This window comes from Oryctolagus cuniculus, chromosome 12 (assembly GCF_051225735.1).
Source record: "Oryctolagus cuniculus isolate XC-2025 breed Fujian yellow rabbit chromosome 12, ASM5122573v1, whole genome shotgun sequence".
Lineage (NCBI taxonomy): Eukaryota > Metazoa > Chordata > Mammalia > Lagomorpha > Leporidae > Oryctolagus > Oryctolagus cuniculus.
Genome location: NC_142878.1, coordinates 24,538,158 through 24,563,244, shown reverse-complemented (window position 1 = coordinate 24,563,244; position 25,087 = coordinate 24,538,158). Strand labels below are relative to the sequence as shown.

General features: G+C 49.2%; 2 protein-coding genes across 3 annotated transcripts in view; one reads left to right on the top strand and one right to left on the bottom strand.

The window, feature by feature from the left end:
- The window catches only part of FRMD6 (FERM domain containing 6), an 81,337-nt gene extending 64,830 nt beyond the window's left edge, over positions 1-16,507 (top strand). For both annotated transcript variants that reach the window (XM_051822842.3, XM_051822841.3), the window contains exons 10-14: positions 1,754-1,928; positions 6,565-6,900; positions 7,992-8,123; positions 11,304-11,395; positions 13,546-16,507. In XM_051822842.3, the coding sequence (XP_051678802.1) occupies positions 1,754-1,928; positions 6,565-6,900; positions 7,992-8,123; positions 11,304-11,395; positions 13,546-13,830 (1,020 nt within the window). In that variant the 3' untranslated portion in view covers positions 13,831-16,507. The remainder of the gene's footprint in view (positions 1-1,753; positions 1,929-6,564; positions 6,901-7,991; positions 8,124-11,303; positions 11,396-13,545) is intronic.
- Positions 16,508-20,552: 4,045 nt separating this feature from the next.
- On the bottom strand, positions 20,553-22,553 carry LOC100348796 (large ribosomal subunit protein eL36). Its single transcript, XM_070053671.2, has one exon. It carries the CDS (start codon positions 21,557-21,559, stop codon positions 21,242-21,244), a length of 318 nt encoding a protein of 105 aa, XP_069909772.2. The 5' UTR covers positions 21,560-22,553; the 3' UTR covers positions 20,553-21,241.
- Between the last annotated feature and the right edge of the window lie 2,534 nt (positions 22,554-25,087).

The following is a 25,087-nucleotide window of genomic DNA, read 5'->3' as shown; positions in this document are numbered from 1 at the left end:
TTATTTGAAAGGCCTAGACAGATGGAGAGAGATCACCTATCTACTGGTTTACTCCAAGTGACCCAACAGCTGAGGCTGGGCCAGGCTGAAGCCGGGAGCCCAGAACTCACTCTGGGTCTCCCACCTAGATTGCAGGGACCCAACTACTTTAACCATTACCTGCTGCCTCCCTGAATGTGCATCAGCCGAAAGCTGGAGTCGGAAGCAGAGCCAGAAATTGAACCCAGGAATGGAGGCACCCAAGTGACCTTGTAACCACTGCACTAATGCGTGCCCCACAATAAAGCTGAAGCAGGTGTCCTGGCACAGCAGGTCAAATTGCTGTTTAGGACACCTGCACCCCATATGGGAATGCCGGCTTCTAGTCCCAGCTGTTCTACTGCCAATCCAGCCTCCTCCTAATGTGTCTCGTAAAGTAGCAGAGGAGGACCCAAGTACTCCCTGCCACCCACCTGAGACATCAGGTGGAGTTCCTGGCTTTTGGCTTCAGCTGATCCAGCCTTGTGTTTCAGGCATGTAAGGTGTGAACCAATGAATAGAAGATCTTTCTCACTCTCTGTCTTCTCCCTCCCTCCCTCCCTCCCAGTCTGTCACTCTACATTTCAAACAGATAAAAATACTTTTGTAGTTTTTAAAAGTTGAAGCTGAAAGTAATTTGCTTTCTTATATTATTGTGCATGTGCTATCTTTCTTGTAAGATCAGTAGGGAACTCAAAATCAAAAAATTCTACAGCAAAAGAAATGACTAATTTTGCTATGTTTCTGGTCCCTACCACACTACCCTGAGTTACTGTAGTTGCACAAGAAATGTGGGGAAAGTACAAGATGGGTTCATAAGTGGAATTACCACAAGAAGCCTGCAGCAGGAGGAGTAGCAAACAAAAAGCTGTAATCACAGGGCAGAATGCTCTGAGCGTGGGGCTTGGCTGGTTCTCCTGGAAGTTATTTCTTTTGAGCAAAGAATAAAGTGATATAAAAAGATGTTTCTATTAATATCTATTTAAAATTCAACATTATAAAGAAAGGTCTACAATTCCCAACAGGAAAGATACTTCTATTTTTAGAATATTGAGAATGATACTTTCTCCTTTATTAGAGCAAAGTCATGGTTTTTCCCAGCTATTTCTCTGCTTTGCCACCTCTGTCCGTTTTTTGATAGGGTTCAAAGAGTGACAGGGTAGTAATGCATACATCTGGTTGTCATCAAAATCCATCATTCTGCTTTGTCCAGAAATCATTGAAACAAATATGTGAAGGAGAAAACAATCACATATCCCTTGGGGAATTTTCATTATTTTTCCCTTTTTATTTGAAAAGCAGAGAGATAAAGATCTTCTATCTGCTGGCCCATTTCCCAGTGCCCACAACAGCTGGGACTGGGCCAGGCTGAAGACAGAAGCCAAGAACTCAGTCCAGACCTTCCCATGTGGGTCGGAGGTACCCACATACTTGAGCTATCGTCTGCCAACCAGGGTGCTCGCTAGCACCCTGGAATTGGATCTGGGACTTGAACGCAGGAGATGGGATTCAAACTTGGAGCTGAGACTCAAAGCCAGGCATTCTGCCATGGGGTGTTATCCCAGGCAGCAGTTTAACCACTGCACCAAAGCCTACCTCCAGCTTCGGGAATTTTAAATGGAGCTGTGTACCTCTATTTCTGAATCTAGTTTTCCGTAGTAAGTTGAAAGGGAGGGAGACCTTGGCAAACAAGAGGTTTTCCTTCCTGAATTGGGTTCCTGCTCTCCCTCCCCAGGGTAAGAGGTTTGAGATTTTGCCCGACGGCTTGCCCTCAGCCAGGAAGCTCATCTACTACACGGGCTGCCCGCTGCGCTCCAGGCACCTCCTGCAACTGCTGAGCAACAGCCACCGCCTCTACATGAATCTGCAGCCTATCCTGCGCCACATCCGGAAGCTGGAGGAAAACGAAGGTAACCACGGCTGTCGGGCTCCGGGCCGCACACAGTGCCTTTGCCACGCGTGGCTTCTTGCTCTGTAGCTGTCCTGAGCCTCTGAGCAGTGGGCTGTGGGGACGCGGGCCCTCTACACAGAGAGCAGCATTTCTGCTGATAACTCATCACTGTCTTAGAAAGCAAAGGGGTAGGCTCAGCACCTGTTCAGAGTCTCTGAGGTCGCCTCAGTCATGTACAGTTTGTCAGTTTCTTGTGTGTGACTTGAAATCCTTGGAAAAAGCTGCCCTGTAAGGGTCCAGGATGAGAGTTCACCCGTGTCGTAAATGCCGTCTGCGTCTCAGGGCTCTGCGTACACTGACATACCTGGTGCCGTTAGCCGCAGTGTTCTTTAACATTAGAGTGACACCAAGGGTGGGTCCCAGAGGTGGTTCTAACATCTCTGGTTGACAGTTGGGAGGCCCCAGGTCTGGCCCAGCAAGAGTGACAAAGGATTCCTCTGAGGATTTTGTCAGCCAGCCCTGTGGGGGCTTTGCCACGATGCAGCTGGAACAGTGCAGTCCATGTGGGCCTCCTGTCTGAAACCAGTGTTTGAGTGTGAGTTCAGGCCACATCTTCCCTGCGGAATCTGATACTCAGCCTCTCTTAAACACACACACACAAAAAAACCTCACAGGTTTGTGTGTCTGATTGATTTGTCTCAAAAACCATCTCTCAATCCAAGTCAGGCCTCATTTGGAGATTCCCTTGTAACTTAGTAGTGATTAGAGCGTGAATCACTCTCCCTGTCTGTCACCAGCCTCATCCATCTTCCGAGAGAAGGGTGTAACTCAGGTGTGCTGGCGTCCGCTGCGCCACACTGCTGCGTCCTCTCCCCAGTGACCCATCCGTGTCACAGATCTGACTTTCCTCTGCTGACAGGGCTACCCGGAGGCTTTCAGCTGGAGGCAGACGTGCCGAGGGGAGCTGAGAGGCCAGCTGACTGGGGTGCAAGGCCGCTGATTCGCCAGGTGCCTCACTCCTACGTGGCCACCACAGCACACCTCGAGATGTTCATTGATTCCTTCGGCTCCCTGCCTGCAGCGTTTGAGGAAATTCTTGCTTAGCTAACCACACAGGAAGCCCTTCAAAGCCCAAGAAAATTAATGAATCTCCTCCATGGTTTCTAAAGTAATATTAGAAGAAATTTCTGAGTCTTAGAGGAGCAAAACTTTGTTCACTGCCAAGCATAGAAGCAGATGTGTTTGAAGGCTTACCATAACAAAATACAAACAGCAGCAGTACAAACAAAAATATGACAGGAGCAAACTGGGTAATTTACAAAGAGCAGGCATGTATTTTCTCGTGGTCCTGGAGGCTCAGAAGTCCAGCCCCAAGTACCAGCATCCGGCAAGGGCTTCCTTGCTGCGCAGTCCCATGTCAGGAGGAAGGAGGGTGAGGAGCAAGAGGGAGGGAGGGAGGGAGAGAGAAAGTGAAAAACCAGGGCTGCACTCCCCTGACAGCCCTCGCGAGTGACCCACTCGCGAGGACAGGGCCTGGACCCGGTCACTAAAGGCCCCACGTCGTGCTACAGTGACAACTGAATTTCACCATGAGTTTGGAAGGCCACATTCAAACCGTAACAGGAGAGGAGAGAAGAGGTGCTGAAGATACAGATTAGAGCTTTGACGTGCACGAGTATGGAGGCTTGTCTTTGTTTTCCTCCACTAGAGAAAGCACGCTTAGAGCCTTATCCTTAGAGATAATTCCAGGTCTGAGGAAGGGCCTGAGAACAAGGTTTTCTGGGCCAACTTTGCCCTGCACCCAGTTAGTTCACCCACATTTAAGGGCATTATAATTCTCACAAGAAAAATCCTAATGCTCCTTGAGCATTTTTTATAGTGGGAAGTAATCAGAAGATTCTTTCAGAGGGGTAGGAGAGGAGAAACGTGCCCTGTGTCGTTTAAAAAGTTTGGAACCCGAGCGTGCGTCGCAGCTGGAGAGTGAACTGAGGTCCTGTGCCAAGGCAATGCGGTGCTCGCCCACTGTGTTGCGGTCCACCACCAGGTCCAAGCAGCCTGGCAGCGCCCGCGCTCCCAGAGCAGAATGCAGATGTGCCGGCCCCCGAGCCCCTGACACCCAGGGAGGGCGAGTGGCACGTTTCTGAGAATAAGCTTCAGGAGACTCAGCCACTTCCCTCTGTCTGTAGCTGTGTGAAGCTGCTAAGATGTTTGCAGAGGGTACGTGATAGGGTGCTGGGAAGGGAGTGGAGCCAGCCCTGTGGAGCGCCCAGGCCGTGCTGACGTGTTGACAGGAGCTAGGATTTGCACTGGGAGCGGGCTGGCAAGCACTTGTTTGCTCGTGAGTGTCCTGAGAGGACTCAGGAACTGTGGACCACTCTGAACTGCAGGAAAGTTGGGAGGGAAGGGGCTGTTGTACAGAAGTAGAGGAGTTTTTCCATGTATCAGATGCAGTTTCTAAATGTCTTAGAACAGCAGCGGCAGGCTTTTGGCACAGCAGTTGAGTCGTACTCTGTGTCACGCGTGCCTGGGTTCTGGTCCTGGCTCCTGCACCTCTGATGCATCTTCCTGCTGAGGTGCATCCTGGGAGACAGCGGATGATGGCTCAAGTGTCTGGGTGCCTGACACCAACGTGGAGACCTGAATTGTGTTCTAACTTCTTGGCTTCCACCTGGTCCAGTCCTGGCTGAGGCATGCATTTAGGGGGTGAATTAGCAGATGGAATCTATCTGTGTATCTGTCTGAGTTTCTGTCTCTCTCTGACTTCCAAATAAAATGAAAACTAGTAAACAAAAAAATTTCAAATAGAACTCTAGAAAGACTTTTTTTTTTTAACTTTTTTCTTCTTAGCTTTTTCTCTAAGGGCCACTGCGCTGTTCCTTTGAACCCGCAGGGAACAGGCACTGCAAGAGAGCTTGGCAGTCTCTGTTAGCAGCCCGCGTCCCCCCGCCGCTGAGAGCTGGGATGCGGAGGGGTGCACTGCTGGTGTGTGAAGGTGATTGCAGCTCTGGTGTCAGGTTCTGGTCTGCTTTCTGTATGGCTGCACATACCCGCCTTGTGTGGGAGCCCGGCTCCTGGGATGACACGGATGGAGCCCGGCGGTGTACACAGCTGCTCCAAGCAGTTCCTGGATTTTGCATCCTGGAAAGTGTATCTTATCTTGAGTTTCTCCTGCCATTCATTCCCTCCCTAGGGAACCTGTGGTGATTACACCTCAGAGCTGGATTCAGACATTAGGAGTCCAAGTATCTTCACTTAACTGAGAAACAAGACGATCAAATCCATTAGCAGGCCCCTGAGAACCCAATTAGTCTACTAGTTAGTAGATTCTAAAGTAATATCATGTTAATATTCCCCAAATGCACTTTCTGATTTTAACAGTGTTCTAATGTGTTTTTTCTCATTAGTATTAAAAAATCTAGGAAGCTAAATAAGCTGTTTGTTTTTTAAATTTCTGACCCAAAACAAAAAAGTATTTTTGTCGTCAGCTCTATGCTCATAGCTCAGTTGTCATTTTACACCTTAATGTAATGGTTAGTGTTTGGTAGAAAAGGGGTCTTTTCAGTGTCTTTGTCTTCATTAAAGAATAGTATTGATGTTAAAGAATGATTTTACCCATCAGAGGCCACATGACACAAACCATCAAACCAGCAGTGATAACTGCTTCCTGGGTAGATGAGAAAGCCTCACTGAGTTCAGCCTGCATAGAAAAAAAGCAGTTTTATATTCATAAAAATCTAGATTTTAGATTCTTTAAGAGAAAGTCTCAGAAGAATAATTTCATTTTTTGTTGGATTCAACAGCTAAAGCTAACAGCACACCAAAGTGAATGCATGGCTAAAATGAATTGTAATTAGCATAATTACATTTATGCAAGTCTTCTAGAGCAGTGCCTCTGAGGTGACCAGTGGAGAAGGACCAGACGTTAAAAATAGCAAACATGCCGTGGAGCCCAAATCACAAGCTCACATTGGTGGCAGTCCTGGCAGCGCCACGGTGCTGCGCGAGCTCTGAACGTTCCTCTGCACTTGCTGAGCCCTCCTCACCATAGGCCGATCAGTTTGTGGACAGGAGGTCCTTTGTGACCCTGCTTGGAATTGTGTCCTCTGCCATGCTTGAAACTTCGGACACTCTGGGTATCTTAACCACTCCCTCAGACCCGTTGTGTTGGTTTTTATTCACGTTGTTTTTTTTTTTTTTTTTTTTTGACAGGCAGAGTGGACAGTGAGAGAGAGAGACAGAGAGAAAGGTCTTCCTTTGCCGTTGGTTCACCCTCCAATGGCCGCCGCGGCCGGCGCGCTGCGGCCGGCGCGCTGCGGCCGGCGCACCGCGCTGATCCGATGGCAGGAGCCAGGAGCCAGGTGCTTTTCCTGGTCTCCCATGGGGTGCAGGGCCCAAGCTCCTGGGCCATCCTCCACTGCACTCCCTGGCCACAGCAGAGGGCTGGCCTGGAAGAGGGGCAACCGGGACAGAATCCGGCGCCCCGACCGGGACTAGAACCCGGTGTGCCGGCGCCGCTAGGCGGAGGATTAGCCTAGTGAGCCGCGGCGCCGGCCCGTTGTTTGTTCTTAAGTCAAGCTCCTGCTTCCCATCACCATGCATGGCTTTCCTCCTGTCTTGGTCGAGTGTAGTGACACGCCCTGTCCCCCCTCCCACAGAGAAGAAGCAGTACCGGGAGTCTTATATCAGCGACAACCTGGACCTGGACATGGACCAGCTGGAGAAGCGCTCTCGGGCCAGCGGGAGCAGCGCGGGCAGCGTGAAGCACAAGCGCCTGTCTCGCCACTCCACCGCCAGCCACAGCAGCTCGCACACCTCGGGCATCGAGGCAGACACCAAGCCGCGGGACGCGGGGCCCGAGGACAGCTGTCCCGGCAGCGCCCTGCACCGCAGGCTGAAAACCTGCAGCTCCATGACCAGCCACGGCAGCTCCCACACGTCTGGTGTGGAGAGTGGCGGCAAGGACCGCCTGGAGGAGGACTCCCAGGACGATGGTAATGGCGCCTTCCCATCCCCGGCCCGCTGCAGCTCTCCCAGCTTTCTCAACTGCCCATCCTGCAGGATCCATGTCAGGGGAGCAGCCGAGTAGCAGTAATAGAGGAGTCTTCCCCAGTGACTTGCCCGACTTGCTTGTGTTGGGCTGTGAACAAAGCGTCCCTCTGGTCATGACCCTTTGAGCCAAAGGGTTGGGTGGGCATGGGTTCTAAGTCTTAGCTGTTTCTATGGTGCAGAGGAGAGGTTAGTCCTGCAGTCCTGTCGGTAACAGTATTTCTGAATCCCAGGTGAAATAAGACAGTGGTTAGGACAACAGAATGGGGTGCATGACAGTGACAAAAACATCTTGAACTTCCCCTGGAGGAGGTGAGGCCGTGCCATTGAGTTAATGAGTACATTATTCTGTAAGTGCCTCCCATGTCACCAGAACTACAGGGAGCATAAAAGAAGCAGAATGCAGAGCTGATAGGCACTCCCTCCATGTCACAGAGGGAAGAAGAGACCTGTGACCCATGCCAGCCAAACTGGGCATTGGTCTGCCTCGGCTGTGTTCATGTTTTTGCTTTCTCCTGTCTTAAGTAAGTGCTTTGGCTTGCAGGTGTGGGAAGATAGCGACCGTGTTAGGGACAACTGCAGACTGAGTGGGGTCCTGCAGAACTCGTCAGCTCTCAGATCAAATCACTGAAAGCCGGCAGCTGCGGGAAGGGGCAGCTTCACGAGGCGTTTGTTCTGCCATTGTCAACAGGCCTGGCTTTGTGTGAAGCAGACGGCCTGTGCATCTCAGGAGGTCCTCTGTGTGTCACTGTGTTCTAGCAAGGCTGGAGGTTTTCTTCTTTCTTCTAAGAGAATAAGGCAGTGTTGTTCATCAAATCCTGGCATTAGGGGATACGCAGCTAACACAGCAACCCTGTGTCAGAGAGAACAAGAAGTGCCTGGTTGAGGGCTGGCCCTTGGAGTTTGCTGTTGAAGAGTCTCATGAGTAAATTCATTTTCAAATCTGAGTAATGACACAACTGCCCCCAGAGTGGCTGTGGATAATGGTGGCAGCTCTCTCCGGGTCATTAAGTGCCTTTCCCTTCTTCTGTGTCAGAAATAGAGATGTTGGTTGATGACCCCAGGGACCTGGAGCCGATGAATGAAGACTCTCTGGAAGTCAGCCCAGACATGTGCATCTATATCACAGAGGACATGCTGGTGTCACGGAAGCTGAATGGACACTCTGGTGAGCTCCCGTGGGACTGGCTCTCCTCTAGTCGGATCCACCTAGGCTGAAAAGCAGGTGCCTCTGAACGCAGAAGGGGTGGGTGGGGCTTCTCCACCATGAGCAGGGCCAGGAGAAGAGACTCCGAATCAGTGCCGTCAGCTACAGGGTCAGGTGCCCGCTGCGAAAGAGAAGGGGACAAGCACCAGCACTGGGAGTCAGCATTTTCTGCTCCCTACATTGTGTGAGGAGCCTTTATTTACTTACTTACTTTTGCTGCTTAAAAATCAGAGTCCTATGATGTACCTGGAAGGGCCTCATTGTCACAGATGACAGAGAGGACAGTGCTGTGTGTCTAGAAACAGCAGTCAGGCCTCAGGTTAGCACAGTTCCATGCACATACGAGGAGTCTTCACCAAGTTCATGGAAAATGTGCATTAGGAAAAAGCTACACAAAGCTTCAAAATCTGTGCACCAAAGTCAGCTTACCTTTTCATTGTTCCCACGAGCTGTTTTGATGTCCTCTCACACACTGTGGAAAGTGGACATCAGAGTGCCCATGGGGAGGGGCAGATAAGGGCTCCCACTCTCCTCCACGGATTTAATGTTGGTTATGGGGTAGGTAGTTTTGTAAATTTTTTTAAAGATTTATTTGAGAGGCAGAGTTACAGAGAGAGAGGGAAATACGAGAGAGGTCTTCCACAGGCTGATTCACTCCCCAAATGGCTGCAATGGCCAAGCTGGGCGCATCTGAAGCCAGGATCCAGCATCTTCTTCCGGGTCTCCCATGCGAATGCAGTGGCTGAAGCACTGGGGCCATCTTCCACTGCTTTCCCAGGCCATAGCAGAGAGCTGGATTGGAAGTGGAGCAGCCGGAACTCAAATGGCACATATATGGGATGCTGGCACTGCAGGCAGAGAGAGGCTTGACCTACCACGCCACAGCGCCACCCCTAGTTTTGTAATTTTAACTGGAAACAATGTAATTTATAATGGAAAGCCATTAAAATGATGGCTGTTTCAAAAGACTTATATGCAAAAAAAAAAAAGTGTGAGCAGATGCAGACTGTTCTTGAAGCCTGAGCGCAGGTGAGGTGGCAGTGCAGTGAGCCCTTCTGCTGCCTTCCGCTGGGGGTGAGAGTCGACGGCTCGATGTTTTGGGCACCTGGCTCTTGATACCACCTTGCCCAGTGGCAGTCAGGGTCAGGGTTTTGGTGAAGACTGTACAGGCATGGCGGCCACAGACACAGCTGCAGGGAACCCACAAGGAACCATAGCCAGGGCCGTCCAGTGCACAGGTCCACAGGCTCCCCGGAGGGTTTGTTCAGGGCCTTAGTGCTCTATGGAGGGCAGTGGTCTTTATAGAGAGACACCCTCTACTAAGCAGTTCGTACCAGCCCCTAGAACTTGGGCACCTCCTGGAAGTTCTTAAACTGTCGACGTGTAAACCCCAAGTGGCTTATCTTTCAGGTCTCAGTTGAAGTAATTACTGGAAGTGTAGTATATACAAGGCACGTCATATCCACGAGGCACATGCTGGACACCCAATTGTTGTGACAATTTATTTATGTATTTGAAAGGCAGAGTTATGGGCAGTGCGAAGGGGGAGAAAGAAAAGATCTTCCATCTGCTGCCTCACTCCACAAATGGCCACAGTGTCAAGAGCTGGGCCAATAGGGAACCAGGAGCCAGGAGCTTCTTCTGGGTCTCCCATGTGGGTGCAGGGGCCCGAGCACTTGGGCCATCCTCCGCTGCTTTCCTAGGTGCATTAGCAGGGAGTGGGATCAGAAGTGGAACAGCTGGGACTTGAACCAGCGCTGATAAGGAATGCCACCGGCACAGCAAGCAGCGGCTTCACTGGCTACACCACAGCACCGGCCCCATTGAGAGACATTTCTAAAGAGTTAAGGGAGAGAACACAAAAAGTCGTTTCTGCCGACCACGAGCAGTTGGACAAGAATCTATCCCCGGGTTCATTCTTTGATCCGGGATGTCCCTGAGGCGCTGTGCGCCCTTCTGGATCTCGAGCTTGACCTGCTCACGTGCTTCGTCATCAGCCAGAAGCGTTGCCACGCTGGTTGCTCACAGCCACAGTTCTTGTCCACACCTCACCTGTGAGACTGTCTTTGGGTGGGGGAGGGTGCTTCACCCGCATGCCACACGGTTACAGAAGAAATTGTGTGTCAGCCTGGATTTTTGTTTGTGAAAATTTACTCTGCCCTGAGCGCTGAGGTGATGCAGACCTGGTTGCTAGTCTTACCTTGGTCTCTTTCCGGTGGGATCCTTGCCACTGTGTCCCTGTCTGTCAAGAAGAGAACCCACCCCTTTTCGTGCATTCAAACTCTCATGAATGGGTGCTGTGCTCAGCCCCATTTTATAGCAGCAGGAGCCTGAGACACTGGAAGGCCGGCTAGCCTGCCAGAACACGTGGTGATTTGTGGTGCGGGCCACGGTCCAGCCCAGGTCTGTCTCACTCCCGAGGCCAGAGCCCCGGTCCTGTCCTCCACACATCCACACACAACGAAACTGTTCTGCTGGGGCAAACTGAATGCCAGAGAAAACCACAAAGGCTGGGAAGGGAGGCTTTGAGCTGCAGTAAGGAGACGCCTACCGTCATTGTCCTTATTTCTGACTCCACGGGATTCACACTCGAAACCCCGTCCTCTGCTCTGATGCCCCATTTCCGCACTGCACTCTGTTTCCTGGAGAGAATGTACTGCCCTGGCTGTCCAGCACCTGAGACAGTTTCTCAGTGGTTTCTCAGTGCTGATAGTCGTTCATGTCAGAATACATGGCAGGAGGAGCCAGCGGTGTGATGCAGCGGGTTAAGCCGCTGCTCACGAAGCCACCATCTTATATCCAGATGCCCATTGGAGTGCCCATATGAGTTCTGGCTGCTCTGTTTCCGATCTTGCTCCCTGCTAATGTGCTTGGAAAGGCAGCAGAGGATGGCCCAAGTGCTTGATCCCCTGCCACCTACTTGGAAGACCAGGATGGCGTTCCTGGCTCCTGGCTTCTCCCACCTCAGACCCGGGTATTGCAATCATTTGGGGAGTGAACCATTGGATGGAAGACATCTGTGTCTCACTCTGCCTTTTTAATAAATAAATAAGTCAGTCTTTACAAAAGAGGGAGAGAATATGTGGCAAGAGGTATGGCTAACTTGATACATTCATTGTGTTTTCCTCTGGTTTATCTCAGGGTTGATTGTGAAAGAAATCGGTTCTTCCACCTCCAGCTCGTCAGAAACCGTGGTGAAACTCCGGGGCCAGAGCACCGATTCCCTTCCACAGGTACTGAAGAAACTGGGCATTTTAAATTAGGAGCTGCAGTTACAGGCAGCTGTACATAACCACTCACATTTATTATGTTTATACAAGTGAGTGAAAGTTAAAAACCTTCAAGAAAGGATTCTAACTAGGGACAAAAATTCTAGTTGTGTTATCAGTTTGCTTGCATTTTATTTGCTAGTTCCACTTCTGTGTGAGTTGATTTTTATTTGGACGTATCACATACTTGATTCCGTATTGCACATAGGTGGAAGCCAGTGTGCATGTGTGCATGCAAGTGTGGGGGTGTCCGCATGGGTTCACTGACCTGGACCTGGAAAGTCGTCATCTCGCCCCGTGTGTCGTGGCAGACCACACGCTGGTCATTGCATTCAGAATGGACTTTCTAAGTGTGCTGAGCTGAAGCGTTTGACGAGCTGCGATGGCGGTTAAACTGTCACGGCGTCAAACACTAAGATCCAAGACCCTGAACTCGTGGTTTCAGGCTTGGGCCTAGCCTGCCGCTGACGTGTGCCTCCCTGTACCTCCCTGCGTGGACTCTATCTGTGTCCTGTTGATGTAGTTCTCTACTTCCTTCTTCATCTTGCATCCTGGCCCTCTCCATCCCCTGCTTTTTAAACCCTCCCCCCTTCTTTTCTCAACTGCCCTTCCTTTCTCTTGCTTCCGTTGAAGTAACCATAGTATGAAAACGATGCTTATTAAGCACATTCCTGAAAACTCGAGTCATCCCTGGAGCTGTGTGTGCAGCGTGGTGGACCATGGTGAGAGGTCCTGTGCCGCACTGCTGGGCCCGCCCCAGCCCTGCCACTCAGCAGTGCCCCCCCACCCCAGGCCAGCACTGCTCCTGGGCACAGCCGAAACTCACATTCCACAGCCGCACCACGCGTGCCTCGAGGGTTTGTGGAGCTGACCAGGTGGTCCTGGGTGTGAAACCCAGCTGGAGCCTGTGAGGACTGCAGCCAGGCTTATGAGCAGTCGTCGTGGGCAGGGGTGTCACCCAGACGGGAAACGTCCTGGTAAAGTGTCCTCCAGAAAGTGCTGCTGGCCGGCGCCGCGGCTCACTAGGCTAATCCTCCGCCTTGCGGCGCCAGCACACCGGGTTCTAGTCCCGGTCAGGGCACCAGATTCTCTCCTGGTTGCCCCTCTTCCAGGCCAGCTCTCTGCTGTGGCCCGGGAGTGCAGTGGAGGATGGCCCAGGTGCTTGGGCCCTGCACCCGCATGGGAGACCAGGAGAAGCACCTGGCTCCTGCCATCAGATCAGCGCGGTGCTCCGGCCGTGGCAGCCATTGGAGGGTGAACCAATGGCAAAAGGAAGACCTTTCTCTCTGTCTCTCTCTCTCACTGTCCACTCTGCCTGTCAAAAAAATAATAAATAAATAAATAAAAAGTGCTGCTTCTAGCAAAAGTGTGTGAAGCAGCAGACGTTGGAGACAGGGCGCTCACTGTAGCAATGACGCATTAACTGCCTCTGCTGCATGTAATGATCTGAACCACTCTTCAACCTGGGACCTCCCCCAGGACGGCCTCCCGCGATGCTGAGTCCCAGCATCTGCCTCAGCCTGGCTGGAGCATTTGGCAGCCCCTCACCTCCTGGGGGCTCAGGCGCTGCCCTGTGGTCCTGGTGTTGCCTCCCCAGCCCTTTCATACCAGCAACACTGTATTCTGCCCAAGGATTCTGGCTTGTAGAGAAATAATTTCTCACACTGTGTTGCTTGTGTGACAGTTGTTTTGTTTTCCCATTTTTTCTTAAAATAGCAGCAAACGTCAGCATGAGAGTGTAGACTGACTCACCATATCCTAGTGAAAAAATAAACAATATCTTTGCGTGCTCGGCAGAGTTGGGTTCCTCTTGTGCTTGCATCCATAAAATGGAGAATAATAGCACCTGTCTCCCCGAGCTGTTAGAATGATTAAATGAGTTAATACATGCTGAGTGTTGACACCAGGGCCTGGCACATGGTACACATTTGGTGCTGCTTGTGTTGGGGGTGGTGTTGATGCCTGTCGCCACAGGGGCCCGCAGACCAGCACTTTGCAACATGCAGGGACTCCGTCACCTCTCACAGCACCCTGGCCAGCCTTGCAGGGCAGGTACACCACCCTCTCACTTGAGTCTGTTCTTTTAAGCGCCTCAATCTGCCCTTATTTTGCAGACTGTATGTCGAAAGCCAAAGACGTCCACTGACCGACATAGCTTGAGCCTGGATGACATCAGACTTTACCAGAAAGACTTCTTGCGCATCGCAGGTCTGTGTCAGGACACTGCTCAGAGCTACACTTTTGGATGTGGCCATGAACTTGATGAGGAAGGCCTCTATTGCAACAGCTGCTTGGCCCAGCAGTGCGTCAACATCCAAGATGCTTTTCCAGTCAAAAGAACCAGCAAGTACTTTTCTCTGGATCTCACTCATGATGAGGTTCCGGAGTTTGTTGTGTGAAGCCCACGTGCAGGCAGCCTGCTGTTGGCCAGAGGCTGTGGGAGCCTCTTGGGTTCTTTACATATTACTTGTGCCATATCTTCTTCACCCCAGACAGCTCTTTCTTTATAATATTTGTGATGGAAGCAAAAGCCTTGGGACGATTGCACTTTAAGTATTATGCAGAAGTAGAAGAACCACAGAGAATGTGCAGCAAGACAAGTGCCAGAAGTTTATTGATCCTTGGGAAGGAAATGTGCTTTGCTGGTTACCAAGCCTTCAGACTGCAGAACCGTGGTGTGCTTTCTCGTTAGCTGCTTTCGAGTTCAGTACACGTAGCATCATGGTTTTTATCACGTGAGAAGTGGTGTTTTATTTGCACGTTATTTTACACCGCTCCCTCATGAAATAAACGCTCATGGTTTGGGGAGAAGAGCGAGAAGGTTCTCTCTTCTAACAGAGAGGCTGTCGCCTAGGACACAACCATGGCTGCCTCACTGAGGCTGTCCCAGAGTGAACACTAATAACCAAGTGATCAAAATCACGTGGTTCTAGAAAGCCAAAGATCTGTGCATAACGGAAGTGACTGCTCAGAGACAGGAAGACGTGAATGAAGCAGGAAGTCAAGACTGCATGCTGGGATGCCTTGGGACTCCCTCCAGCCTGGGCAGGGCCATGTCCTCCTGTTTGCCCCTCTAGAAACTTCTAGAATTCAGTTCAGTTCCTCATCCAAGTAACAGATCAGTTGTGTTATGACATGATGAGTTTTGTGGAGTTGGCAAAACCGGTGTCTGTTAAAGTTATGGAAATGTCTTAGAAAATGTTTGGGCTTGGTGATATTTTGTTTATTTTAATTATCAGGAACAAATTATGTTAATACTAGTTTCTGCTTAACCAAAATACCCTAATTGTATGTATACGTTATAAGCATATAACTACATGGGATTGTGTGTGCTGAGGTGTGTTTAGGCTTATGAACTCTTCATTTTAGCTTCCGTGCTGGTCGTGTTTACGTGGGATCCCTGTTTAATATTAAGGCTTCGTTGCTGAGTGAATGATACGTACAGACAATCAGTTGATAGCTGTAGAGCTGGAATGGCTGTTCCCTCCTGTGCCTTTGGCCATGATTCTCAACCCTGATTGCATAATAGAGTTATGTGGGGATCTTTTGAAAAGATAACAGAGTCGGGGTCTCACCCCAGACCAATTAAGTCAGTCTCGTGGTGGGGCCCAGGTGGAACTGCCTTTGCTCTCAGAGTGCTCCAGATGGAGCTGACCTCAGCAGGGGTGGAAACCGCTGACCCGAGGGTGTTTGCTCATGAATTCTGAAGCACACGTGCCACGGAGATGCTGGTGTGAGAAGGGCCGATGTTGAGACAGCTCCTGCTGTGTGCTTTCGGACACGGAATGAAATGCAGCCAGGACAAGGAGTCCATCGCCCTTTGATGTACAGTGAAACAGTGTTGCTCGCACTTCAGGATGAGAACTGCACAGCACAACGTCTTTCTATGAGGTGTTTTTAATGATTTAGTATTTTACAGCATTTGTTTACCATATTTTGATATACCATTTTTTCTATCTGCCAGGTTTTAGTAAAAGAAGAAGTATATATTATTTTCTAAGGAAACAGTCATATTTTTGTACAAAACTGTGTTTTCAAGTAACAGAGAATTAGATATCGTGCACAGCAGAACGTAAGCAGTGTTACCCGTGGCTGGGAGTCAGTACTGCAGCCAGCAGAGACCATGAGCGTGTCCCGGGCTGCCCTCCTGTGTGGGGCACAGTGGCCCGTGAGCCCCATGCAGCTGGTTTCACCTGACACTTTAATTTTTTAAAAAAAGTCCTGTGGAGTCCTATGGTCATGAAATTATTTTGCTTTTTTCAAAGGCTTTAAAAGAACCAAAGTTCCAGATTTCAGAATGTATTTTTTTAAAAAAGTATCTCAGTCTCTGGCTGAAAGAATGAAGGGATCACCTAATGACCGTTCCACTCAGAGGTCCTTGAGTAATCCACGAATCCTGGTGAGCTTTGTACGCTGACAAGCCCAGCCCCGTCACCGTGCAGTGCATTTCCTTAGCCCGCAGTGTCTCTAGCAAAAAACCTAAAAAAAGACAATTAAGCAGGTGACGCTTTATACTTTATTTTCTCTCTACTTCAGCCAGAATCAGGTCTTCAGGGTTTCGCCGGCATGGTTGGTGGTTTTGCACACCCTGTTTGTAATTGAGTTCATGAATAGTCTTGTGGGTTTTCAAAAATGAAATGCAGTAAGGAACAGTTTCACTTTTTGATCCACTGCTTGCAGCAGAATTACATATATATATATATGTACACACAAACACTTATATAACTTATATATGTGTGTGTGTGTATATATGTATGGAAATCACTTTGAATAATCTACATTTTTGTATTTGGAAATTATTTGAAGAAATAAAGGCAAAGTGTGAAGCTGTTATTTATTCTGCATTTGTTACATTTTCCCCGCGTGGTACTGCCGCCCTGCACAGCCACATTCGTATTTGCAACGGTGAGCTTTATATCCACACAGACTGTAAATAATCCTTTCTGTGAAAGGATCAGCGTATCAGGATCATACCAAAAGTATGTTTAAAAAAAACTGCATTCTTTTGTAATTATTTCTTATAGGTGTTTCATGGTAAGATTAGAGGTCAATAAAGTTTCTTTTTTTTTTTCTGCCTCTCAAGAGTCTTTTGTTACGAGCATTCATACATGAAACAAGAAGCATTTAGGATGGAATTTATTTTCATTGTGCTCTTCCTCCCTATAATGGAACACATTACAGAACAACCTAAAAGTGATGGAACTCCCCGCAGAGCAGCCCCTGTAGTGGTGCTGGTGCTGAGAGCCAACGCCCACTGATGGCCACGTTCCACGCCCGGCCCAGGCTGTCAGACCCGCACGTGTTAGCTCGCTTCATCCTCACAGTCCAGAAAGACAAGTGCTGTCCCATTCTCAAGGTAGAGGGCAAGAAACCAGAGCAGGCCCTTTGCAGTCTCAAATTACAGGGCTGAAAGGACTCTTTAACGATTATATTTTTAATTAAAATACTTAAAACACCCATCATGGGAGTGTTGGTTTTGATTTCAAAACACTAAGTGGCTGTGTTTGCATTCGAGAGGCTGGATGGGGGGGGGGGGGGGGGTGGTCCCGTGACCCAGAGGGAAGAGCGTGGAGCCAGGAGTCTGCTCGGGATTCTGAGAAGCCCCAGCTCTTCCCAAAGGGAACCCCATTGCCTTTGCCAGCTTTCTTGTCTGTAATCTAAGGGACAGGAATTCAGCAGACACTTCAGTGAATTCAGTAAGCGGACAGGTGTACCACGTTGATGACTAGGGTCAGAGAAAGGAAGCTTTTTAAATCTAACAGACGTTTAACTTTACACTAGAGCCATTTGGCCTTCTGGAAGCCTATCGTCCAGAGCAAAAGTGCTCTAGTTGGGAGCTACTCCGGAATTTTGCAGAGTGCCTGGTGATGTGTAGGCTGGTGCCAGGGGAGGGAAATACCTGATCAGCTGGGGTGTGTCAGGTGTCAGTGCACCTTGCGTCCTTGGCTCCGCCTTTGCAGCAGCTGTGGCCCTCACAGCACAGCTGAGGAGACTGTTAAACTTGCCTGTGATGTTCCAGCCAGAGAGAGGTAGAGCAGAGTTCGAAACCCAAATCCAACTCAAAGCTTTCTCTTTGCTGCTGCTTACGCCATGTTATCCACTGCCTTGAGATAGGACTCAGAACCTAACGAGCAAGACAGATCGCACATTGAGAGTGTGGTAGATGAAATGGATTGGCTCAGGGGTGGTTTGAGCAGCCACTGTGTGTCAGACGTGTACGAGCAAGACGTGTAGTACGGGTGTTCCTCTGGCACTGAGGCGTTGAAGGCCTGGGCCAGGTGGGGAGTGAGAGACGGCAAGATCAGAGAAGGTTTTGCTGGAGAAAAGAGCCTTTGATGGCGCCTCATGGCATGGTGGGGTGAGGGACAGGCTGTCCAGGGCAAGGCGTGATAGGGACCCGCCTGGATTTCAGGGCGCATTTTTCACTTTAGCACTCAATGTCCAGCCTAGACATGAAAGGCTTTGGGTGCCCGGATGAGGACGCCGAGTGTCTTTCTACACAGCAGGGCAGCACTGAGGGGCTGCAAAGGAAAGACACGTCTTTGGAGTTGCAGAGAAATAATGGGTCAGTGCTCACAGAAGGTTGCAAGGAATCAGCGAGAGCCAAGAGGGGACAAGGGTCTCAACCAGGGGGGTGGCAGCAGGGAGAAAAGCAAAGATCCAACAGCTATGTAGGGAGGGGGATGGGAGACCTGTGCTGTGTGTCACATACACAGGTTGTCATCCCCTAAACTGTAAGGAAAAGCAGGCGATTTTCCTGTGCTTGGCAAAGACCTTGGGAAGACGAGGGTTAGCTACCACTGTATGTTGTGAATTACGGTCTGCGTGAATACTTGGAACATTAAAAATTGGCACTGTGGACGTCAGGGCTGGAGCCTGTAGACTGCACAATAGAATGACCTGGCGGGGTTAAAATGACAATGTCCGGTGCCCTGCCAAGAGCGCCTGATTTGTTTGGGTGCAGGGTGGCTCCGCAAGTGACACTGATGTGCACCAGGGTTGTCACCTCCTGGTTGAGAGCTGGGCCTGAGGAACAGCCCAGCCGGGCTCTCTGCCCCTGCACCTGTGTGATCCACTCTTGGGTGGGCTGGGCCTGTGGCAGATCTGCACACATTGTACTTGCTAACAGTGGCATTGTTTTCTTTTGTCAGTGAAACTGTCAGAAAATGGCGGCGTTGTCCGCGTGACGGTCTCAGGAAGTCTGAGGGCACCCATTCTAGAGAGGAGGGTGTTCCATGCCTGTGACTGGTTCGGTCAGAGGTGGGGGTTCTGTGAGTTTTCGAGTCGCCTCCCTGTCACGGTTTTATTGGCCTCATCCTCCCCCTGATGTTGTACGCAGGTGGATCCCCACATGGAGGTCTCATGAAGATAAGTCAGCCGAATGCCCCCCTCTGATGCCTCAGACGTGCGTTTTGAGTTGGTGGAGGATCCAGTCCCCTGCAAAGGCCCGCTCAGCCGCTGTGAAGCACCGTAGGTGATGAAGTTACAGACTCTCGAGATCCATCGAAGGGCGGTACACACGACCTGGCTATAATTAACCGACTCAGTACTTAAGGTGGGCGTTTTCCCATCTGCTGCCAACTGCCATCAGCTGAGGTCTCCTCCATTTATTACTGTCATTACTGCAGGAGACGGATTTCCCAAGAACAGACAGTTCCCAACCCAGGAAGGAATCATGTTCCAAGTTTGCTTCTAAATTGGTTGGTTGACATTTACAACACACGTCCCCAGCTCCCCTAAGTAGCCCACAAATGCCTGTAAGGCAGGGATATTATTAGAGATGATTCTTCTGTGCATCCTTAACCGTCTGTCAAAGAAGAGGCCCACGGGGTAGATGAGGTAGGTAGAACCCCACAACCAGAGCTGGTAACACCTCCTCCTCCCCTTGGACTGACAGCTCAGTCTCCAGGGAGGAGGAAGTCTACTTCTCCTGGTACTTCCTTGTCCCACTATAACGAGAGGAGAACAAAGCTTTAGGCCAGCCGTGCACTGTAAGCCAGTTTCTACCCTGGAGTTCCAGTGTTACAGGCCTGTGTATCTCCATCTTCATTCTAGATTCTTGACTTCAGAAGGATTCAAAGCCGAGGCATAAATGCAGTGTACGAATGAGAGCAGGGTTTATTTGAAAGAGTGAATATACACACCTGAACGTGGGCCACCCCACACAGATGCTGTGATGAGTGGGCCAGAGAGTTGCCTATGAGAATGCGGGGGGGAGGAGGCCAGAGAAGAAGCCATAGGCTTGTTCAAGAACAAAGCCCCCCTACCATGTTATCCGTCCCTTTCATGAGCTAGGGGGTACTCTAATTGAATATACAAACAGAGTGAAGCGTATTATGTGATGGGTTTGGTGGGGGTCTCATGGAGCCCCTAGAGTTTAACTTCCACATGGCCATGGTGTCTTCTCCTTTCTGGTCCCGGAAGTGATGGAGGGGCATCATGGGAAAGTGGGTGTAAGGAGGCAAAGATACAATGCAGGGCTGGCAGAAATTCCAGCTCACTCCTGCCTGCCGAGTTGCGTATCACCAGGACAGATGCTTCTCCTCATCCACACCCAAGACCCTAGGACACAGCTGCTTTGTGCTGCTCTGCCATCAGCAAGCTGGAACAAGATCCTGCTGATCGGCAGAGGTGGGAGGAAGAGGCTGGGTGTAGGAGCTGCCCTGTAAGAAGCAGAAGGCCAAGCTCTGCTCTTGCTCCACCCCAGAAGTGTGAGAATAAAATGCTTTGAGCCACAAGTTAAGGAGCCTATGTGCAACACCCACGTGAAAGTGTAAGACCAAAGGTCCACAAGGATTTAAAAGATGGCCTAAAGAAATTGACAGGCCCTGTTCCTAAAGGGGCAGATGGAGTAATACAAATGGCCCCGTTTCCCATCAATTCCTAACTAAGTTCTGACTGATAGATCTATTTTCAGCCATGATGGGTGCTATGGAGACTAGTTTTATCCTCCCGTCGTAAATAACTAAAATAAGCTGCAAATAAATGTGTTTGTAGCTACCTGGCAACGGGCAGAGAAACAAACAAGGTGGCCATTGTCATGGTCCCCCCATCTCACTAGGGACAGTTTCCAGGCCACCACACAGAGAGGAGGGATCTGAATGGTCCCAGTGGTCTCCCTGGATTGAGAAGGCAGAGTTGAGAATTTCAGTTGACCAGGCTGGATGCATTTCACAGGGCAGGGGCCAGCATTGTGGCACAGCAGTGTAAAGTCACTGCCTCTTGTGACAAGGGTATCCCATATTGGAGTGCTGGTTTGAATCCTGCCTGCTCCGCTTCTGATCCAGCTTCCTGCCAATACACCTGGGAAGGCAGTGCATGGTGGCCCAAATACCTGGGCCCCTGCCACCCATGTAGGAGACCTGGATGGAGTTCCAGACTCCTGACTTCACATGCCCAGGCCTGGCTGTTGCAATGATTTTTCGAGTGAATCAGGGGATGAAAGTGTCTCTGTGCGTGTGTCTTTCTCTCTGTCACTCCGCCTTTCAAATAAATTAAATAAATGTTAGAGTTCATAGGGTAGAGAGCCAGAGAAAGGGAGAGAGTTGCACAGAAAGAAGGCCTTGGAGATCAGAAGGCTGGCTGTGTGCAGCTGAGTACTGGTGAGCAGATCACCGTGTGGTGAGGATCTCCAAGGCTGGGAGAAAACCACAAGAAAGGAGCAGCATCGATTACTCAGAAGGGGTGAAGGCTCTTGAAAAAGTTTATGAAAAAATGCATATTATGGGAAAAAAGCTATGCATAGATTCCAAAAATATTGTCTTTTTTTTTTTTTTTTCGCGGACTCATTTATTGGGGGGCGGGCGGGGCTCAGTCCTTCTTGGCGGCCGCCTTGCGCATGGCGGCCAGCACGCTGCTCAGCTCCTCGCGCTTCCTCTTGGCGCAGATGTGCGTGCCCACCCTCTTCTTGATGAACTTGAGCACCCGTTTGTCCTTGGAGACCTTGAGCAGCTCCATGGCGCGGTGCTCGTAGGGGGCGAAGCCGCACACCTCCCGGATCATGTCCCGCACGAACTTGGTGTGCTTGGTGAGGCGCCCGCGCCAGCGGCTGTGCCTCGGCTTGCTCATGTTCTTGGTCACCTTGTGGCCTTTGTTGAGGCCCACGGCCATGGGGTAGCGCAGGGCCATGGCTGCAGCTTTCCGATGGCGGCCGGGGCGGAAGAACTCCAAAAATATTTTCTACCAATATAAGCTTATCTTTTTTATTATTATTTGAAAGGCAGAGTTAGAGAAAGGCAGATGTAGAGAGGGAGAGAGAACGAGAGGTCTTCCATCCAGTGGTTCACTCCCCAAATGGACGCAATGGCCGGAGCTGGGCCAATCCAAAGCCAGGAGCCAGGAGCTTCTTCTGGGTCTCCCATGTGGGTGGGAAGACTCGGGCCATCTTGTACTGCTTTCCCGGGCCATAGCAGAGAGCTGGATTGGAAGTGGAGCAGCCAGGACTGGAACTGGTGCCCCTATGGAATGAGTACTGCAGGAGGCAGCTTTACCTGCTACACCACAGCTCTGGCCCATATAAACTTTAATTCCATTTTCCACAAACTTTTTGAAGTACTCTCCTATTGCCAAAGGTTGCCATGCTCCCATCTAAAAAAGCTCTAAAACTAGCCTTTTAAAAATATTGAAAGAAAAGTACCATCAATTTAGAATTCTATACCAAGCAAAAATGTCCTTAAAAAACAAAGGTGAAATAAAGCATTTTTCAGGCACACAAAAGCTGAATTCAACACTGAAGATCTGCAGGACAAATGTTAATGGAAGTCTTTCAGGAAATCTACACAAAGAATGGAGTTAAATATGGATTTTAAATATCTTTACTATTTAAAGCCAAAATAAAAACAATGATTGTGGAGTTTATGACCTACATAAAAGATAAAATGCCTGACCATGATAGCATAATGAGCAGGAAAGGGAAATTCAAGTGTACTTTGCTAAGCTACTCACGCTGTGTTTGAAGCAGTGTAATGAACCATGATAACTTCAAAATATACACTATAAACTGTAAAGCAAACATTAAAAAAATCCATAAACAAGAGGTGTAAGAGATAAAAATGGAATACAATTTACTAAACCCAAAGAAAACAGGGATAAAATGGTCAAAGGATATATAGAACAAGTGAAAAAAAACAAATGGGAAGTTGACACACTTATTTTTTAATCAATATATTTTACTTGTTTGTTTGAAAGGCAAGTAGCTGGAGAGAGACGGGGGCAGGGAGAGGGCTTCGTTGTGCTGCTGTACTCCCCCATACGTCTACAGCAGCCAAAGCCCAGGCGAGCTCTGCAGCACGAGTGGCAGGGACTCGGTCCCTGGAGCCGCCGTCTTCTGCCTCCCAGGGTCCCCTTCTCAAGAAGCTGGATTGGAAGCAGAGTAGCCAGGACTCCCACCAGGCCCTCCAGTGTGGGCGCAGATGTCCCTAGCAGTGGCTTGTGCCGCAATGCCCCCACAAGCCAACTATATCAATAATCAAATGTAAAATTCACCCCCCAAAGGCATTTACAAGAAAGAGCTAAGAATGTTTTGAAATATAGACCCAATTAGGAGATATTTACCCAAGATACAAAACATACTATAGCATTCTGTTTGCGAATGATATCAACACAAAAGGAGCTGTGTAGGGCAAGAACTGGGAAGTTTCTTCCTTAAAGTGAGGAGGAAATGTTTTCTTCTTTTGAAGCCACATGGTCTCTGTTGGAAGTACTTAGCTCTGCCCATGTAGAGTGTGAAAGCAGCAGTAAACAAATGAACATGGCTGTGTTCCAATAAAACTTTATTTACAAGAACAGCAGGCTGGATTTAGTTCACAGGCTGTGGTTTACCAGTCGCTGATTAGAGCAATGTAATTGACAAGACTCCAGGAACCGTATAATATATAAATGGGAACAGTGTATATGAAACAGCTGACATTTCAGATCATAGGGGAAAAGATAGATTAGGCAGTAGTGCTGCAAAAATTATTCTCTTGAAAAAAAATTAGATCCCTTTACACAACAGCAAAAAAAAAAAAGCTAAATATATACAATTTATAAGAGTATTAGCAGGGCTTGGGATTTTTACCTACCAGTAAAGACTGTACCCTGCACCAGCTTCTGACTCTAGCTGCTTTGCTTTTATTTTTAAAGGTTTTTTTATTGGAGAGGCAGAGTTGCAGGTCTCCCACATGTGCAGAGCCCCATGCACTTGGGCCATCTTCCACTGCTTTCTCAGGCCGTTAGCAGGGAGCTGGATTGGAAGTGGAGCAAGGGGCTGGCGCTGTGGTTCAGCACATTAACACCCTGGCCTGAAGTGTCAGCATCCTATATGGGTGCCAGTTCGAGACCAGGCTGCTCCACTTCCGATCCAGCTCTCTGCTGTGGCCTGGGAAAGCAATGGAAGATGGCCCAAGTCCTTGGGCCGCTGCAGCCAGTTAGGGAGTGAACCATCAGATGGAAGACTTCTCTGTCTCTCTCTCCCTCTCTCTGCCTCTCCTCTCTCTGTGTAACTCTGACTTTCTTTAAACTTTAAACTTTAAATCTTTAAACTGGAGACATAATGAGATGCTGGTACCCCTGGTGGAGGTTTAACCTACTATGCCACAGTGCCAGCCTCCCCAGCTGCTTTTCTTTTTCTTTTTTTTTTTTTCAAGATTTATTTATTTATTTGAAAGAGTTACACAGAGAGAGGAGAGGAGAGAGACAGAGAGGCCTTCCATCCGCTGGTTCACTCCCCAGATGGCCAGAACGGCCAGAGCTGTGCCGATCCAAAGCCAGGAGCTTCTTCCAGGTCTCCCACGTGGGTGCAGAGGCCCAAGGACTTGGGCCATCCTCTACATCCTCTATGGGATGCCTGCGCTTCAGGCCAGCACGTTAACCCGCTGCGCCACAGCGCCCGCCCCTCCAGCTGCTTCTCAGTGCAGGTCCTGAGCGGCAGTGATGATGGATCAAGTAATTGGGTTCCTGCCACACGTGGGAGGCGAGCAGTGTTCTCAGACTGCGGCCTCAGCCCCAGCTGTTGCATGCATCTGGGGAGTGAACCAATGGGTGGGAGTGCTCGCGGGCTCTCCCTCCCTCTCAAATCAATCAATCAATCAATCAATCACTTAAAAATTATTAGAGGTAATAGAGAACACTTGGGGGTGTCAAAGTTTCTGTAAGGTAAACTACTACTCATAAGCCTTGTACACACCAAAAAAAAGTGGATAAATCTGAGTATTAAAAAAGGCTTAAAAACACTTGCTTATCACCTAAAAATAGGTGACAGAAGATCTTAGCAACTTTTATAAAAGCCAAATGATGCCCATAGTACACAAACAGCTTGTGCAGGTTGGTAAGAGAAATACAAATATCACAATTAAGTTCTGGGGCTATGAATGGGCAGTTCATGGAGAAAGAAATTTTTGAAACAGCTAACAAGTTCAGGAAAAGCTGTTCAATCTTACCTATAATGAGGTAGATGAACAATTATATACTGATATTTTTGCTCTCAAATTGGTACAAGTTAAAATGATTGGTAACATCCAGTGTTTGTAGGAATATGAAAAAACAGGCACTTTAATAATTTTGATAAAATATAAAATAATACATTTTGTAAGACAATTTGGTAGGTAATACCGAAAACTTGTGTAAGTTTAGCTTGAAACTTAGCAATTTTACTTCCACGTATTTAACCAATAGAAG

Excerpts from the sequence above, each read along its gene's own strand:
- LOC100348796 (XM_070053671.2), bottom strand. The coding sequence starts at position 21,559 with ATGGCCCTGCGCTACCCCATGGCCGTGGGCCTCAACAAAGGCCACAAG.